Source organism: Melanotaenia boesemani, chromosome 7 (genome assembly GCF_017639745.1).
Source record: "Melanotaenia boesemani isolate fMelBoe1 chromosome 7, fMelBoe1.pri, whole genome shotgun sequence".
Taxonomy (NCBI): Eukaryota; Metazoa; Chordata; class Actinopteri; order Atheriniformes; family Melanotaeniidae; genus Melanotaenia; species Melanotaenia boesemani.
In genome coordinates this window covers 16,386,432-16,402,335 of record NC_055688.1, presented here as the reverse complement: position 1 = coordinate 16,402,335, position 15,904 = coordinate 16,386,432, and the positions used below count along the sequence as shown (strand labels likewise).

Sequence of the window (15,904 nt, the reverse complement as noted above, 5' to 3'; positions counted from 1 at the left end):
AGAAGCAGAGACAGTCATGTGATTGCTGAGTTCAAGTCCCCAAGGCTCCAAAAGCAACAAGCTGTGCAAAATGCTTTAGCTAAGCTTTGTAATCAAAACACAAGGCTGGCTCTGCTCCTTTTTCTTTATTGCTTCTGCTTGTACCTTCTCTGTGTTAATGTCTCAGCACTGCCTGCTCGTCCTTCTTGATTTCTGTTATTTTGTCTTTATAAAACAGACTGACTTCCGTCTTTTCTCGCTACACACTGAAGGTCATCTGATATTATACTTTTCGATTTATTCAGTAACTTAACTGCAATTTATCACAACTATACGTGCATTTGGCCTCTGTATTATTTTGTGAAGCTGCAGTGTATGTTTATATATGTATAGAGTGGACTTACTCGGCAGAGTCAGCAGGGAGGATGGATATAGAGGAGAGGTGGGAGCTGCAGAGGGTGAGGGAACAACAAGGTTAGAACATCACGTACGCCTAGTCTCCCTCCTTGTGCAAACATAAAATGACCTTGAATAGTAAGAGTCAAAACAGGGAAGGAGGAGGACAATCATTAGCTAAGCATGGATATGTGTGTGAGCATGGATATGTGTGCGTTAATTGTGTGTGACAGTAGAAACTGAGCACTGAGTGAATTTTTAGACCAGTGGAGGTGAAATGGAATGCAGGTCATGGTGAGTTTAGGTTCTCCCTGGCTAAGATACTCTGTACCGAACGACAATCCCAAGAAATATATTACATACACAAACACAGACATGCACATACACACACACACAAATACAAAGTTTTAGACAGTGGCGCCCATCTGGGTGGGCAGATTGTTATTTAGACTACAGAGCTCGGCTGGATCCTGCTGATCAGATAGAAGGGTGTGTCATGTTGTATTTGTTCTTCCATGTTTCTCCTTAAGCAAGAACTTGTATGTGTGTGTTGAAATGTGTCCTGTCACTGGATTCTTAAATGCACTCAGTGACAGGCATGCTAGGTATCCATATTTATATAACTCTGCTTTACAGTCACAGTCATTCACATTATGCTAAAGTGCACGAGTACATTTCATATATAGCGTATGCGCCTGTGTGTTCGGTCAAACTCATGGAACAACAGCTGACGTTATGCAACCTTTGGTGAGCATGTGCATGTGCATTAGTGACTCTTTGACACAACCCCACACAATTCTAATGTAGACAGAAGTGCTCAGGTAGATCGATAGGGTCTGAATTATTAATGACAGACAGAGAACCAACAGGCCTCTGACTTTATTCCTTGTCTTCTTCTGCCTTCCCTTCAACCTTATATTTCTGCTGCTCTCCAACCATCTTCTTCTTATTTACTGTTCTCACTGATTTTACTGCTTCTTTCACCTGCTCATCCTCTTTTTCCAACAATCTCATTTTCTTGAAATCACTGTCCTTTATTCTCCTTTTCAGTTTGTTTTTCATCTCTCTCCTTCCTTGACTCCCACTGACTTTGAACATACCAACCACCTCACATTCTTGTAAGGAAATTGTAACGTTAACTGGTAAGATAAGAAGAAAACCGAATGCTTGTACTGCAGAGGTCTGACAACGAGCCTGCAAATGTAATCAGTGAGGGAAAGTAAGAGAAGAAACTTTGATAATACAATAAAAGACATGATACAACTTCAGTGGCTGGATAGCTTACATCAGATTCTCCGTCATGTGAGTCTCTTCACTCCCTTTTTCTGTTAATCAACATACTGAACTGTCCTTTAAACAGGAACAAGGGCAGCAGCTTCCCTACAGCAGCAGATGTCCCTCCAACACACTGATAACATCTGACAGAAGGCTCTGAAGCTGACTTACCCTGAAGGGCTGCACTGGGTGGCTGAATCTCTAACAATAGATCCTTGAAAGGGCTCTTCAGGATGTTACGTAATTGCCATGGGCCCCAAGTAGCAAAGATAACATCTAATCTTACACTATCATGCCCCTGAGAACTTCAACAAAAACTGTTGTTTGGGTAGGGGGTGCTTTTGCCCTTTTCGGCCTCCCACAGCAGCAAAGGTAACGTCAGTAGGTCTCTGTAGGATTATACAACGCAGCCTTTATGGAGCCATTAGGGGCATTTCTTCTCAGGCTGGAGCCCTTTGAAGGACAGATCACTGAACATGTACTAGAAAGTGGTTTTGGTTATGTTTTAAGTTAAAAAGACAAGTGACGTTGCCCTTTACTGGTAAACCAACCAAACATACTAATACCAGAGGGAGCTATGTGCTTATAGAGAGTCAAACTAGTTACACAAAAATGCTTTTAAATAATGTTTCAGTTCTTTCAGTTTTAACAAACAGTTCTCTCAGGAAGCGTCATGCTTCCCATTAGTCGCTGGTCTCAAGTGATTTAAATTTTTAACCGACTGTGGTGATGTAAAAGTGTAGTGGAAGATGCAGGCAGGTGGTCTTTCTATTAAATACAAGTTTTGAGGTTTCACTTTGACACACACACACACACAAAATCATCTGTGATGTGCAACTAAAGTTCTACTACAGTCTTTGGCCTAAAACTACACAATGTACTAGTGTGCCACTGTGGCACACTTGCTGGCAAATAATTAGACAGCTTACAGAAGTGCTCCAAGTAGTTGGATTACATCAGCTCCTTAAGCCAGAACTGCAGACAGAGATAAGATCTTGATAACAACTTAACAAGTCACACCTATTGCAAGCTGTTTGTTGGCAGTAACACTAAACCCTTTGATAGTGACATCAGTACACAGTTTCTTTGTTTTTACACAGTAGCTAAGAAATGGCCTGCTTTATTTCAGTATGCTTAGTAAAAGATCATTTATTGATAGCACATTTTGGCTGCTCACAAACAGAAGCTTTGTCATCTCTAATCTTGAATTCCTCATTTATTTTGCTTTATTTCCTTGTATGTTCTGAAGTGGCCTGAGACAAGCTTGTGGGAGAGTTAAGAAACCTTGTCAGAATTGCTCACACCAGACTTGTTTGCTGTCTGCTGATCTCTCAGCATGAAAAATCTCCACAGCAGCAGGTAACCAGACACAGGAATTTAATTAGGAAAGGAAAAAAATAAGCAAATAATAAAATAAAATAAAGCCGATGTTTTGCATTTGTTCTGTTCTATGTTAAGACTCTATATGTGACTATTGTGGCTGAGTAAAATTTACAGCTAATGTAAAAGATAATGAAGATATTTAAAGATAAATAAAATTTACCTATGTGCATGTTGCAGAGGTGGTGAAAGCTTTACTTTACTGGTTTTATGGTGTACATGTCTTATTAAGCTCCTATTAAAAGTCATACTCACTTTAAGTAGAGGAGATCCTGTATCACTTCATTCCTGTAGCAAGGATGTGACCTTCATATATTTGGAGATTTAAATCACTGAGAGACATGGCTGAACCTTGGCCAACTGATAGTAAACAGCAGAATTTAGCCTGCTCTTTACTATTTTAAATAACACTAGCTAAATAACACTGTTCTGTATTTTGATTTTGATGTTTGGTCCAGATAAGCAGGTCACATCTTGTTGTGTAACTTAATGACCTAAACATACAGTAGTAATGTATATAGGTGGCAAATGTAGAGCAAGAGTATCAGCTTCAACATGCCAACGAGAACGAGATGCTGCGCAGAGCATCAGTGGCACCAAACCAGACAGAACAAACACATCCATGAATGAAGCTGGTTTGCTGCATCACATGAACAGAGTAAAAGGACTGCAGAGATCTGTTGTGTGTGCTGAGTCTTAAAAGGAAAAACAATTATCAGCAGCATGTTTGCATTATCTACAGCAATTGTTCGAATGGCTTAACAGAAAGATTGTGTGTGTGTGCGCGCGTGTGTGTGTGCGCGCGTGTGTGTGTGTGTGTGTGAGAGAGTGTAATTTGGAAGTTAGTTGTGATTCCATAGAGGTGCTGTTGTCAGCAACCTGACTCCGGTTGGCTCTGGCTGGAAAGCAGCACTGACTGCAGCAGGCGATGCTCTCACCCAAACACACACACACACACACACACACACACACACACACACACACACACACACACACTCACCAGAATGCACAAGTGAAGCCAGATCACGTCTCTCACTTGCCACCCAATTCAGACATGAATCAATTTGATCTCCTTAAACCGTCCTGGCATTTACAGAACATCTAACTTACATGTACAGGCATCCTTATCATCATCTTACATCTCATAAACAGTTCTCCTCGTTCTGCCTCTTAAACAGTAAACATTTAAAGCTCTTAAGGTCAGGGCCAAGAAATAATCAAAGTAGACCAACAACAGATGTCTGCATTTGAACTCAACAACACAAACACAGACAGATCAAAATATTTAAGATCTGCTTGATGTTTCGGCCTCAGTGCAGCTTACTGGTTACCCGTCAGGTGTTTTTTTTTACTGAAGGACATAAATGCCTGATAAAGCATTGCTTCATTTATTAGAGTTATTTGGCCACCTGAAGAAAATCATCCAGTTTGCTTAGTTGACTTAAATCCTTCACAGCAGTCTTCTACCTCCTCATCCCTGCTTTGATTGATCATTCCTCTTGCAGAGTCATGAGGAAGTGACGCAAGATTCCTAACAATTTGCACTAAAAATGCTACATGGTGAAGCCTTAGTGAGGCGAGTAGACATGCTTCTACTTGGGATTCATCATCAAATAGGCACAAATGCAAATAAGCCTCTCTTGTAAATCCATTACATCTCTAAATAAATAGCTAAAAACTTACAGCAAATTGATATTAAAACAAACCGATTTCCTTGAATTACGACTCCATTTAGAGTGTTCATATTTCAAATCTTATGACAAGCTTAATGTATTGAATTTAATGAAATGATGAAGCCTAAATGAAGAGAACACACTTATTAGAAAGACAGCTGCTGTTGTCGTCTTACCTATTAGCAAAATGCTGACACATTCTCAGGCAGCCCCCCCTCTGCTTCTCTTATTAAGATTGCATAACATGATACAGGCTGTTAAGTAAAGCCATGATCCCTTTCTTTCTGAAAAACTTCCTCATCCTGTCCTTTGTTCTTTTTTCAGCTCCCGCTAATAAGTAAGCATTGAGCAACAATCACACTAGCCTGATATCCCATTCCATTCTTCCAACAAAAAAATACCTGAAAAAGCTCAACATCCGTTCCACCCATTTATCCCCCTCCTTCACAAGCTAACCATTGCATCAATCTTTTCATTCACTTATTATCTAGCCACATATTTACTTTCTCCTCAAGGCATTCACTGATCCATGAAATCATTTATTCTAGTCAGAATACACGAGTTACATAACCTTGTTTACCTCTGCAGCAGAATGTCACAGGCCATTCTCATGTTTCCAGCTGTGTTTTCTCTCGCTTTGATCTGTTGTCTTTATGCCAGTGGGTCCACCTTGAAGGTGTGTCGATACCAGTCTGTCCTTGGATATATGTCAGCTTTTCTGGAGGTTCTGATGATGACTGTGCAGTCAGTCCAGTCTTTTTACTTTTTGAATGCCCACCTTGACTTTTAACTAAACTCAACACGATTTCTGTCTTTCTCTTTTTGCTGCCTGTTAAGCACTTGACACATCTCCTGCAGGAGCAGGATCCAGCTGTTAATCTTGTTCTGTCTGAACTGTCACTTTCTCTTTTCTTTAGAGTTCTCCTCTTTCGGTACTTGACAGGTCTGTAGGTCAGCCTTGTATCAAGTGGGTTGGTTATCCCAGTTGAGCACTTTGAGATGTGAGCGTCAGTACCAGCAGGTCGAGCAGCAGAGCAACAATATCACCAGTGTGCATGCCGAGGCGTCCTCTGAAACCGGTGTGGGTATGTGTTTGTTTTCTGCAGTGTGTGTGTCTGTAAGTGAGTGAGGCTGTCTCACTCTCCACTCTGTAAAAGTGCTGCAGTGAACATCCAGAGCGCTGCTCAAATATATCAGCTTCTGATGTAACCAAGCAACAACCGCAGAAGGACCAATGGGATGGGAAGGGCTGGAGTTAGAAGCCAATTGTAAAGAGGAAAGGCGTTGTGTGGGCCAGGCTTGAGGCAGAAAGTGGGAGGAGGTACATTTTTTGGTCCTGTCAGTAATGACTATGAACTCAGCAGTTATTGCAGTGGCCCAGTGGATAGTGTCATGCACACACACAAATACATACACACACCCATAAACACACAATTCACAATAGCACAGAAGCACAAAATCACACGCCTGCATTCCTGTCAGCCTATGTAAACCTTTTGTGATAACAGTCTATCATGTACATTAACACACTTATAAAAATGACAGACCACTGAAGAACAGAAAGAGAGACATAATGAGCTGAATATTAACCTTTGAAACGTTTATGCCTTTGTTTGAAAAAAGCCTGTGAAATCCTGGAAAACTGTCCACTAAATTTTTTTTTTTCTCTGGTTTTGAAGAAACAGGGAACAGAAAAAAAGAAGTTACATTAGCCTGCATGTACTGCAAATTATTGGCTTTGAGTTAATGTTTGTCCACAGTTTGTGTTTCGTAAACTTAATCAAATCAAAGGAGGTTTGTTTAATGGAAAAAGGTTGAAGAACCCTGCCAAGATTATAATTAATTTTTCATGGGTATTTTTAATAGTTATATTTTTGTGTGTGCTGTCTGCGTGCTGATGTTACTTAGTACATTTAATCTAAGCATTCTTAAAATCCTTTCAAATACTCTCTAGTAAACTAAGTTAGTACTTCAAAGTCTAATAACATTTCTATCTGCCTGCCAGAATGTTTCCAATAATATAAAGACCTTAGATGACCTTCTTTTAAGTCATGTAAACAAAATCAAAAAATGTCTGTCAAAAGAAGGACTTGATCTAAAATGAGGCTGCTGCTTTGTTATAATGTAATAACATGACCATGATGACATGATAAGAACTCATACTACTTGTTTATTTTAGCCTGAACTGACTAAAACCTGTTCCTTTAACAAACTTCCTTATGAAAACAACTGATGTAAAAAGATGAATCGAGAAAAATGTTGAGAAATTTTAGTTACACGTCACTGCGGAACTATGAATATGTGATAACTGCTGGGTGTGTGCAGTCACCAGATAGGAGTCTGTGGCTAACCTAAAGAAAAAGAAAAAAGGTTTGAAAAATACAGCTTTAAATTCCTCCAGCTGACTTTTCACCTTTTAGTTGGTAAATCCTAAAATTTTCATCTATCTTTGTCATTAATTTTTGATTTGATGTATATCAAGAAATATTTTAACTGTTGCTGTTTCAGGAGAAAACTGCTGCTAAATCTGTTTATTTGTATAGTTCAGGGGTCTCCCACCTTTACAATCCACGGAGCCATTTTCCCCTCAGCCAGCTAAATAAAACTCGTTTAGAGACCAAATGTTAGGAGACATTTTGAAAAAAAGAGAACTTTTTTTTTTTTAATAAATATCTACTCCAGGATTGTCATTTCGGAAGAATCACATTTTTATTTCTATTATTAGGTTTTAACCCATAAGAGCCTGACGTGACATATTTGTTACATACCGTTTCTGAGACATTTTGCTTCAATTTATGGTAAAAACTCAATCTGATACTTGTCTTCTGTCCCCTAATAGATACCCAGAAGCAGAAACCACATTATAATATTGTTAATATATCACATGGTAACAAAAGGTAGATATCCCCCCTAAAAATTTTTATTTATATATATATATATACTATATAATTATATAAAATTGTGATTATTTATTAGACAATAATTGTACCAAAAAAATTTCTAATCGTTACATCCCTATAGCCACACACCTTACTTCTATTTTATAATATACTTATATCTAATCAAAAAATCTATAGATTAATAATAATAATAATTAGCCCCAAATTTTTATACTTTTGGATGACCATGTTCTTATATGATGATTTAATGAGTGCATGTTTGGACATTGGCTGTGTTTGTCCCCCAGCCCATAACACAGTTCAGACACAAAAACTTGTCCTTGTGGTTCCCACCAAATGCATTCTCAATATTGCATTCCCCCATAAATCACGACCCCCATTTCTCTGGTTGAAAATATTTTAGATATGGGTGGTTGTAAATGTTTACTAACTTTATACATGATCTATGGTGTATAATAATGAACCAAGTCTTGAAGTTTAAAGACCTTCAAAGTTAGAAGCAGATTTGATAGCACCTGTCCACAAGTGGCTCTATCTGGGACACATAAATTGTCATATTACACACTGTGCCCCAGTGCAGAGGAAGAGGAGGACATGGAATGAAGAATCTCCTTTAATTAAGTAGACATGCATCTTTAAGAACATCTGTTAACAGATAGTATGTGCTATAAGAGGACAGGTCCAGAGGTTCAGATACTTAAAAAACATAAACAAACCATTTCACAAAACAAATATGTTTCAGAAAATATTTCATCTTTTTGCTAATAGATACAAAAAAAAGAAAAAAAAAACATTCTGGTGGTTAACACACACAAAAAAATGGCACATAAAGTTAACAGGCCAATTATTGTGCTTCAGTAATTATACCTGACAAATACTAAACTCAACTGCAATGTGGAGCCTAACTACAGAGAGAAAAGTATTAAACGAAAACAGGATTTGGCCTGCCACAGTATTTGTCTTTGTCTTTCAGGTTTTAGCCACAGAGGAAAACAAAGTATGATCTACCCATCAACTAGGTCAAAAGCAGACAGCTGTTACTGCTGGACTGACCTATTTACTTTTTTTGTGTCCAAGTAAAAGGTCATCAGGACGCATCGAATCCAACATGTACTTCCCAGCTCCACCCCTGCTAACATTTGAACAAGAAAAGCCAAAAAAACAAAAATGGGTAAAAAATGCGAACAGATTGTCCGTTATCATTATTCATTTACAGGCACACTGTGCCTGTAAACCACGCCACTGTAAACTAGGGTGTACAGTAATGTGCACTGCTGTTACATGTGAGGAAAGCAGTATGTCAGTCATTTACAACATACAGCAGTCCAGGAAACTCAAGAGCGGTTTTTAGAATTCTACGTTCTATTTAATCACAACAGTAGTGAAGGCAGAGACGAGGCGACTCTGGGTTCCTCTGTGGAACAAGTACAGCAAATTTTCATTTCTATGCCCTGAAACAAGGAATACACTAGCCCGCTCTATAAAACTATCAAACACAGCAAGTTTGAGTACACACCTGCTCCAGACTTTAGTTTTCATTATTTATTTATCTATGACAAATGTCCTAAAATGTGACATGACTGTTCCCCTTTTTAAACCAAACTGTACAAACGCATTGGTGCGTACCTGCAGGGTCCTCCCCGTGTAAAACGATACCAAACGTGACCCAGAAAAGACAACAGTACTTGTTTGTGTACCCATTTATTTGTGGATAGGCACATGCTGCACACTGTTGGCACAAATATAAAGAGCAGAGAACTCCAGCATGTTGTGGTGCCACCCAGGGTAATAAATAAATTTCACAATGATATAAAAATAAGCGGCAAATAACTCCCCATCAAGTGCTTTAAAGAGATGTACAAAATGAGTAATCTGCAGCACAAGATAGCACACACATCAGTCAGACTGGCATGTTGGCTGTACTGCTTAGAACTGCCCATCAAGAACAGAGGGAGGATAAAATTAACAACACACGTGCTCTATAATGTTATTAAATTCTATTGTCTGCGTTGACCTTTTCTCGCCTGGGATTGCCTTTTCACTCAGACTCCAAATCAATAAATCGTTTATAACTAGGGTTGCACTCCAGTTCTCCCACCCTCTTCTTGTGCCGTCATGGTCCTCTCTGCACTCTGTTCCCTCCATTAATCCCCTCTCCTCCTCTTCCTCACAGGGGCCAAAAGCACTCCCCAAGAACCCTTTTCCTCAAGCTGGCAGGAGACTTCAACAGCCTCATGAAATACACTTTCCATTAAGAGCTAAAATACAAGCAGGGGAAGAGAGGAGGGGAGTAGAGACGGGGTAGGAGAAATACCAGGGATTATATATAGATGTGAAATGAGTAGAGGCTGTCAGAATGTAAGGTGTGTATGTGTGTGTGTGTCTGTCAGAGTCTATTAGAAGAGAACTGCAACAGCTACAGACTTGCCTGTCCGTCAAGTGCTAGACAAACATGTTGATTCACAAGACGAGAACTTTGGCTAAGTTCACAGTGCAGGGCATAAAACTCAATTCAGATTTTTTTGTGAAATCTGATTTTTTGAAGAGTCTGTTCACATTTCCAATTAAATGCGACTTGTATGTGATCTCCTGTGTGAACCTTATGCGCACCGAAAGTGTCCCGCATGCATAGAAGACATGACGACGTGGCACTGAGCGAGTGTGTGACATCTTCGTGTTTGCAGTAGCAGCGGAGCGTTATGTTGCAGTTTTAAAGTTATTGTCCAGCCGTAGCCGGCACATTTTTAATTGCATCGTTTTAAGGAGGAGATTACAAAAGAGGAGAGCCAGATTTTTGGCCATGGCATTTTGTGGAGCAGCGGCAGCAACGTCTGTTCAGAGAAACGTGGGTACAGAGTTGCAACCAGGAGTGGTGAGAGAGTGATACGAGCTCCTTTACAAATAAGGAGTTTATAAACAATAATGTGTATGACATGTAGGTCGGATTAATGCGACCTGGCCATTCAGACTGAGGTCACATGGCAAAAGATCTGATATGTATCAGATTTAGGACCACATATCCAAGTGGCCTGGGTTGCATTTGAAAAAAATTGGATCTGTGTCGTTCAGACTGTTGCATAGGGGCAAAAAAAAAAAAAAAAAAAAAAAAATTGGATTTGGGTCACTTCAGCCTGCAGTGTGAACCTAGCCTTAGTCTACATTTCAAATCTTTTACAAGCAGCTAAACTGTACGACACACGTGTAATGAACACATGGAGCTCTGAGCCCCATTACAAACGGTTAGAATACGCTCTTCAAATTGACACAGCATGTTGGAGTATTATGCCAGAAATGGAAAGAATGCAACATTTTTGTTAAGAAAGTTAAGAAACAGTGAAGCGACCGTTTTCCACTTTCCATACGACAATATATGTATTGAAAATAATATCAAATAGTAAATTACCTTTTTTTTTAACCAAAAGAAGTCTGGGTTGGACCACAACATCTAAAACCTACTTTTTAAAAAAGAAAGGCTAATTCAGCATCTATTTTGCATCCAGTCTCTTTTCTGTGCTTTCTCCACCCAGTAAGTCAGTCTGATGTTGACTCTTCCTTGATCACACGCCCAGAGTTTTAAGGCCGGAAACTTATGTAGTGTTGCTTTATTTCTCTTTCAATCAGAAACTAAGCTTCTTTATTTGTTCTTTTTACAGGTTTCTACTTCTAACATGCAAATATTAAATAAAAGGAAAAAATAGAGATTGTAAACAAATAAGAAATTAGCAATTAATAAACAGAATGACTGATGAATACTGAAAAAGTTTTAGAAGCTGCAGTTTCTAACATGACTGCAAGAAAATTAATTTCTTAAACTCATTCACATTTGAACATTTTAATTACAATTTCAGTGAAGTACACTGAAATAAATAAACTGATATAATGACACTCATTTTAAAATGAGGTTAAAATGAACCTGAACATTTCTGCTGTCTAGGATAAAAAAAAAAAAAAAAAAAAAAAAAAAAAAAAAAAAAACTTTTCTGCTTTTGTTGTTTAAAAAGGAGTATGCTCAGTACTATGTTAGTTTTAAGGCTTTGCTGTGTAGACTGTTGACTCTTTATTCAAAAATAGCAGTAATCCACCAGACCAGATAGTAGGCTAGACAAGGTCAAAGGGATGATGGCTGCATGGTCTGTTACAGTTTACAGAGAATTAACCACACAACAAATAAATAAAAAAAATAATGCTTGAAAACTAAAGACTAAAACAGCCAGGTCAGGCTTATTTGAATCCAAATATTTTGCTGCAGCTCTCCATCATGAGCAAGCAGTGAGTGCACTATGATACAGCCGCTGCCATCTAAAGTCTTCCTCCATCAGCTAAACCTGCTTATCTTGTTTGAGGGTTGATGGGACTGGATTACTGATCTGATCTCTTTAGACTGTGGGATGGAGCCAGACCACTAACACAACACGAGGCAAAATGGAAAACAGGTACACTTAACAACCGGCACGTTCAAACTCCAGCTCCTTGTTATTGTGAATGCAACCCACTGCACCATCGTAGAGAAATACAATAGACACATGGAGCAATGGTGTTGCCTCGCAGAGCAGGTGTTTAATGCATGTGTGTATGTGTGGGATTAATGACTATAATCATCGTACAGGCCAGTAGAGAATGGCTAGCAGCCTGAACCCAGCACACACAGATGCAGAGTTCAGTCAGTGTTGTAAAGATGCAGAGTCAAGTGATGGATTGCTCCCCACTGCTTCACAACTGTTGCTGGAAGCTACAGAGCAACAACAGCAGGACGTAAAAACATCAAATTCAACATAAATCTTCACATTAATGACATTTGTTTACATGACTAAGCATGACTATATAATTACATAACTACATGGTTCCTACATGAATAAAGGGTAAGTCATATACCACTGAGCAATTAAAACAAACTGGTCACCTAAAATTGTCGTGTGAAGCAAAAGGCAATAATGTTGCTGTAATTAAGCACAGCAGAATAGTTGAAAAAAAGAATGTAAAACACTGTGGGACGTGGAGTCAGCTATCCACACTCAGCTTGAATGAATAGAGATCTTTTTTTATTAATCTCTTAAAAAAACAAACTGTAAATCCTATTCTTCTAGTTTTATGATACTGACTGTCTTATATTTTATGAAGTTGTAGGTATCTATATACAATAGTATGGATATGCTGCTTGGTGCAGGAGGACCTGAGAGGATCTAAACGGTCAAACACGAAGACTGACCTCTGGTGTGTCAGTATACATCTGAACAAACTGATTATCATGAGTACATGACCAATGACATGTGTAAGTCAACCATCTTTTATCTTATTGGCTTCTAGTTTAAAAAAAAAAACATTAAGAGGCAACAGCAGCTCTATCAAGATGTGTGATAAAATGCTGCAAAAATTGAAAAGATTAAACCGTTTAACAGTTGTTTTAACACACTGATTAAGTGAAACCGACAACTGAGAGATAAAGAATTGCAAAACATGAGCTTCTCTTTCCAAATTCATCACACAGCAAACAAACACAAGCAGCTGACAGCACAACCGAATGAAAGACTGAGCTGAAGGGCCAGCTGTGAATGTCACTGCTGTATGTTGGTTATAAAATCCAGTCCAGGTCATTTGTCACATGTCCCACCCTCTGTATATCAGCTTCTGAAATGAAGTCTCACCTGGCTTCTGGGCTGTCATCAGTGCATGTGTGTTGTGGTGAGTCAGCGGTTGCAGGTCCGTCCTCCGAGTCCTGAGGCAGCTCTTCACATTCTCCCTCACACTTGTCATCATCCAAGAACTCTGTGATCTATAAAACATGACAAAAGACAAAAGGTTAATAGTTAACATCGTCACCGTATTGTGAAGAATTCAATCTTAGGAAAAAGGGCAAAGATGACATAGGTGTACCTGGTTGCCATGGATTTAAAGCGTGCTCTAAAGCTAATATTAAAGTGTAGTGCGATTCATGAGAAAATATTCCCACTGACATTTAACAAACTAATAAACTGGGCTGGCTGTTTACTGGTATAACCTCATCCAGTAGTTTACATCTGTTCAGTCATTTATTATGTACTGTATGGTCTATTTAATTCTGACACAGTTGTGTTCACACACATTTACAAGGTTTAGTTAGATTTATATTGCTGTTAGTGTGGATCGTTTTAATTAGTGTGAGCACTACCATATTATCCTTGGCTTGTGGGACAGGTAGATCTCTGTCCACTTGGAAACAAACTCTTGTGCGTTTCAACTAAAGCACAAAGGCAGCATGGATCAGAAAGATGTGCAAACTTGCATTAAGGGATTTTTTATATCAAGCTTACTTTGTGGATGTAAACATAAAGTTATGCTGCTCATTGCGGTTTAGTACAGGCATCAGAACTCACTTCCTTTTAAAACTTTTTTGCTTGAGTGTGCACCACAGGACATCCTGGTGTTATTTAGACTTCTTAGTTCATTTTAAAAGTTCTGCAAGAAATCTTCACTGGTAAAAATGCAACCACATCCATATCCAGTAGCACATTTAGTCTGACAGAGAGCTGTTTTGGAAATCTATAAGTTTTCTCAATAAAATATATGTGAGAGAAGCCATCCAGTCCCACTGGCATCTTACAAATGTGAACATAATGATTATAAATGAGGCATCATGGTGGTTTAGGACAAAAACTATAAATGTTAACAGCAAAGTGAACCAGAACTTAACCTGTTTTGATCTTGACTAGACAACAGAGCTGCAAGTGTGAACGCACCCTTAAGTGTCCAGGGATAACAGAGATATTAAATGAAACGTGTGGATGCTCACATCCTGTTCCTGTTCGTTCCAAGTGACATCTAAGTATAGATAAAGATAATGAAACACACAGATACAGTACTAAGCAGGGAGACAGAAACAATGAATTAAAAAAGAAAATATTTGAAGGACAAGCTTAGAGGGTGAAGACAGAGGAGAGGGTGAGCAGGGTTTTAAATGTATAAGGGATGGAGTGTTGAAAGCAAGGCTCAGGCATATATCATTTTCATGTTGACTTAGCAATGTACCAAAGCATGATAGTTACATTACAAACTGCTGCACGAGGCAAAGTAGGTCCACTAAGACCCACTTAACCTTTTGTTTACGTGGCATAAAACATATCCTTGAGGAAAACACAGCATTTTGCTTTTTAATTATTTATTTTTAGCCTGATTAAAACACATTACACTATATTCTCAAGCTCATGATAATCTCTCATGAACTAAGTTGGCTCACCTACAGTATTGACATTTTGGGGTATTTTTATTTACCAGTTCAATCAAGCAACTTTAAACACCATATTTACAACATTATATTCTTAGCAGCCCCAGTTTAGAGGTGAGATCAAAGTTATGAATTATTGGAGTGAATGTGGTGAGGAAAGGCGTAGAGAGCCAAAGGGAGTGAAGGAAGGAGTGATAATGAATCTGCCAGTTATAGATGGAACTGGAGATGGTAATGAGAAAAAGAGAAGGGAGGTGGACGTTGGACAGAGAGGAGAGCGAGTAAATATGCTGACAGAAATAACTGATCATCACACTAATAGATGGCAGCATGCGAACAAGACACCAACAGATGTTTTTGAGCTGTAGTTTAATCCCAGAAGAATTTATCTTCAGTTGATTTAGTGATGTGCAGACTTATAAATAAATGTAATTAAAATATTGTCAGCTGATTCTCATCCTGATGATTCAAGCTAAACCTTGTTGACGAAAGTTTTTAGTGCAGAGAATCAGTTTAATCTCAACTGAGGGAAATAAAGGGCTACAGATTTAACTGGATCCATTGATGCTTTTGTCCTGTTCGGTTTCTTTTCCTTTGCTTTTCTCCTTCACAGCAGCACCCCCATCTGCTGCTGTCACTGTGTCGTTGCTACAGAAACACCTCTGTTCCAAAAGCTCCAATTGGCTGTTAGGGAATTCTTGCATCGTCACATGTGCAGATCTGGGAGGATGACTCACAACACTGAGCGTGTGTTTCTATGTGTGACACACACACAGAAAATGGATAAAGATGTCTTACCTCAGACAGCTTCAGTCACAATAATCTACTTTTCCTTAACAGCCAGACCATCTGTGAGCTCAGTGTTTTGAAGCTAGATTTTGATGTGTTTTTACGTGCAGGAGTCAGTTAAATGTAAGCAAAATGAATGACTGAAAAGGGGAGCTGACAAATAAATATTGGATCACCAGAACCTCAAGCAGGAAAAAGAATGCACTGCAAAGCTGCCTCACAGGAGGCTTTTAATTAAGTTTGATAATAAAGCATCAGTTTTTTAGATCCAGATATAGTCTTAGTTGTCTGAGGAGCTTTTAGCTGGATAATGT

At 38.7% G+C, this 15,904-nt stretch overlaps 1 protein-coding gene across 7 annotated transcripts in view; it reads right to left on the bottom strand.

The window, feature by feature from the left end:
• fam13b (family with sequence similarity 13 member B) overlaps positions 1–15,904 on the bottom strand; it is a 62,171-nt gene that overhangs the window by 15,570 nt on the left and 30,697 nt on the right. For 6 of the 7 annotated variants that reach the window (XM_041989547.1, XM_041989551.1, XM_041989552.1 and 3 more), the window contains exons 7-8: positions 13,246–13,373; positions 384–428 (exon numbers count right to left, since the gene is read on the bottom strand). In XM_041989547.1, coding sequence (XP_041845481.1) covers positions 384–428; positions 13,246–13,373 — 173 coding nt within the window. The remainder of the gene's footprint in view (positions 1–383; positions 429–13,245; positions 13,374–15,904) is intronic. The other variant, XM_041989549.1, reaches the window with a different exon arrangement.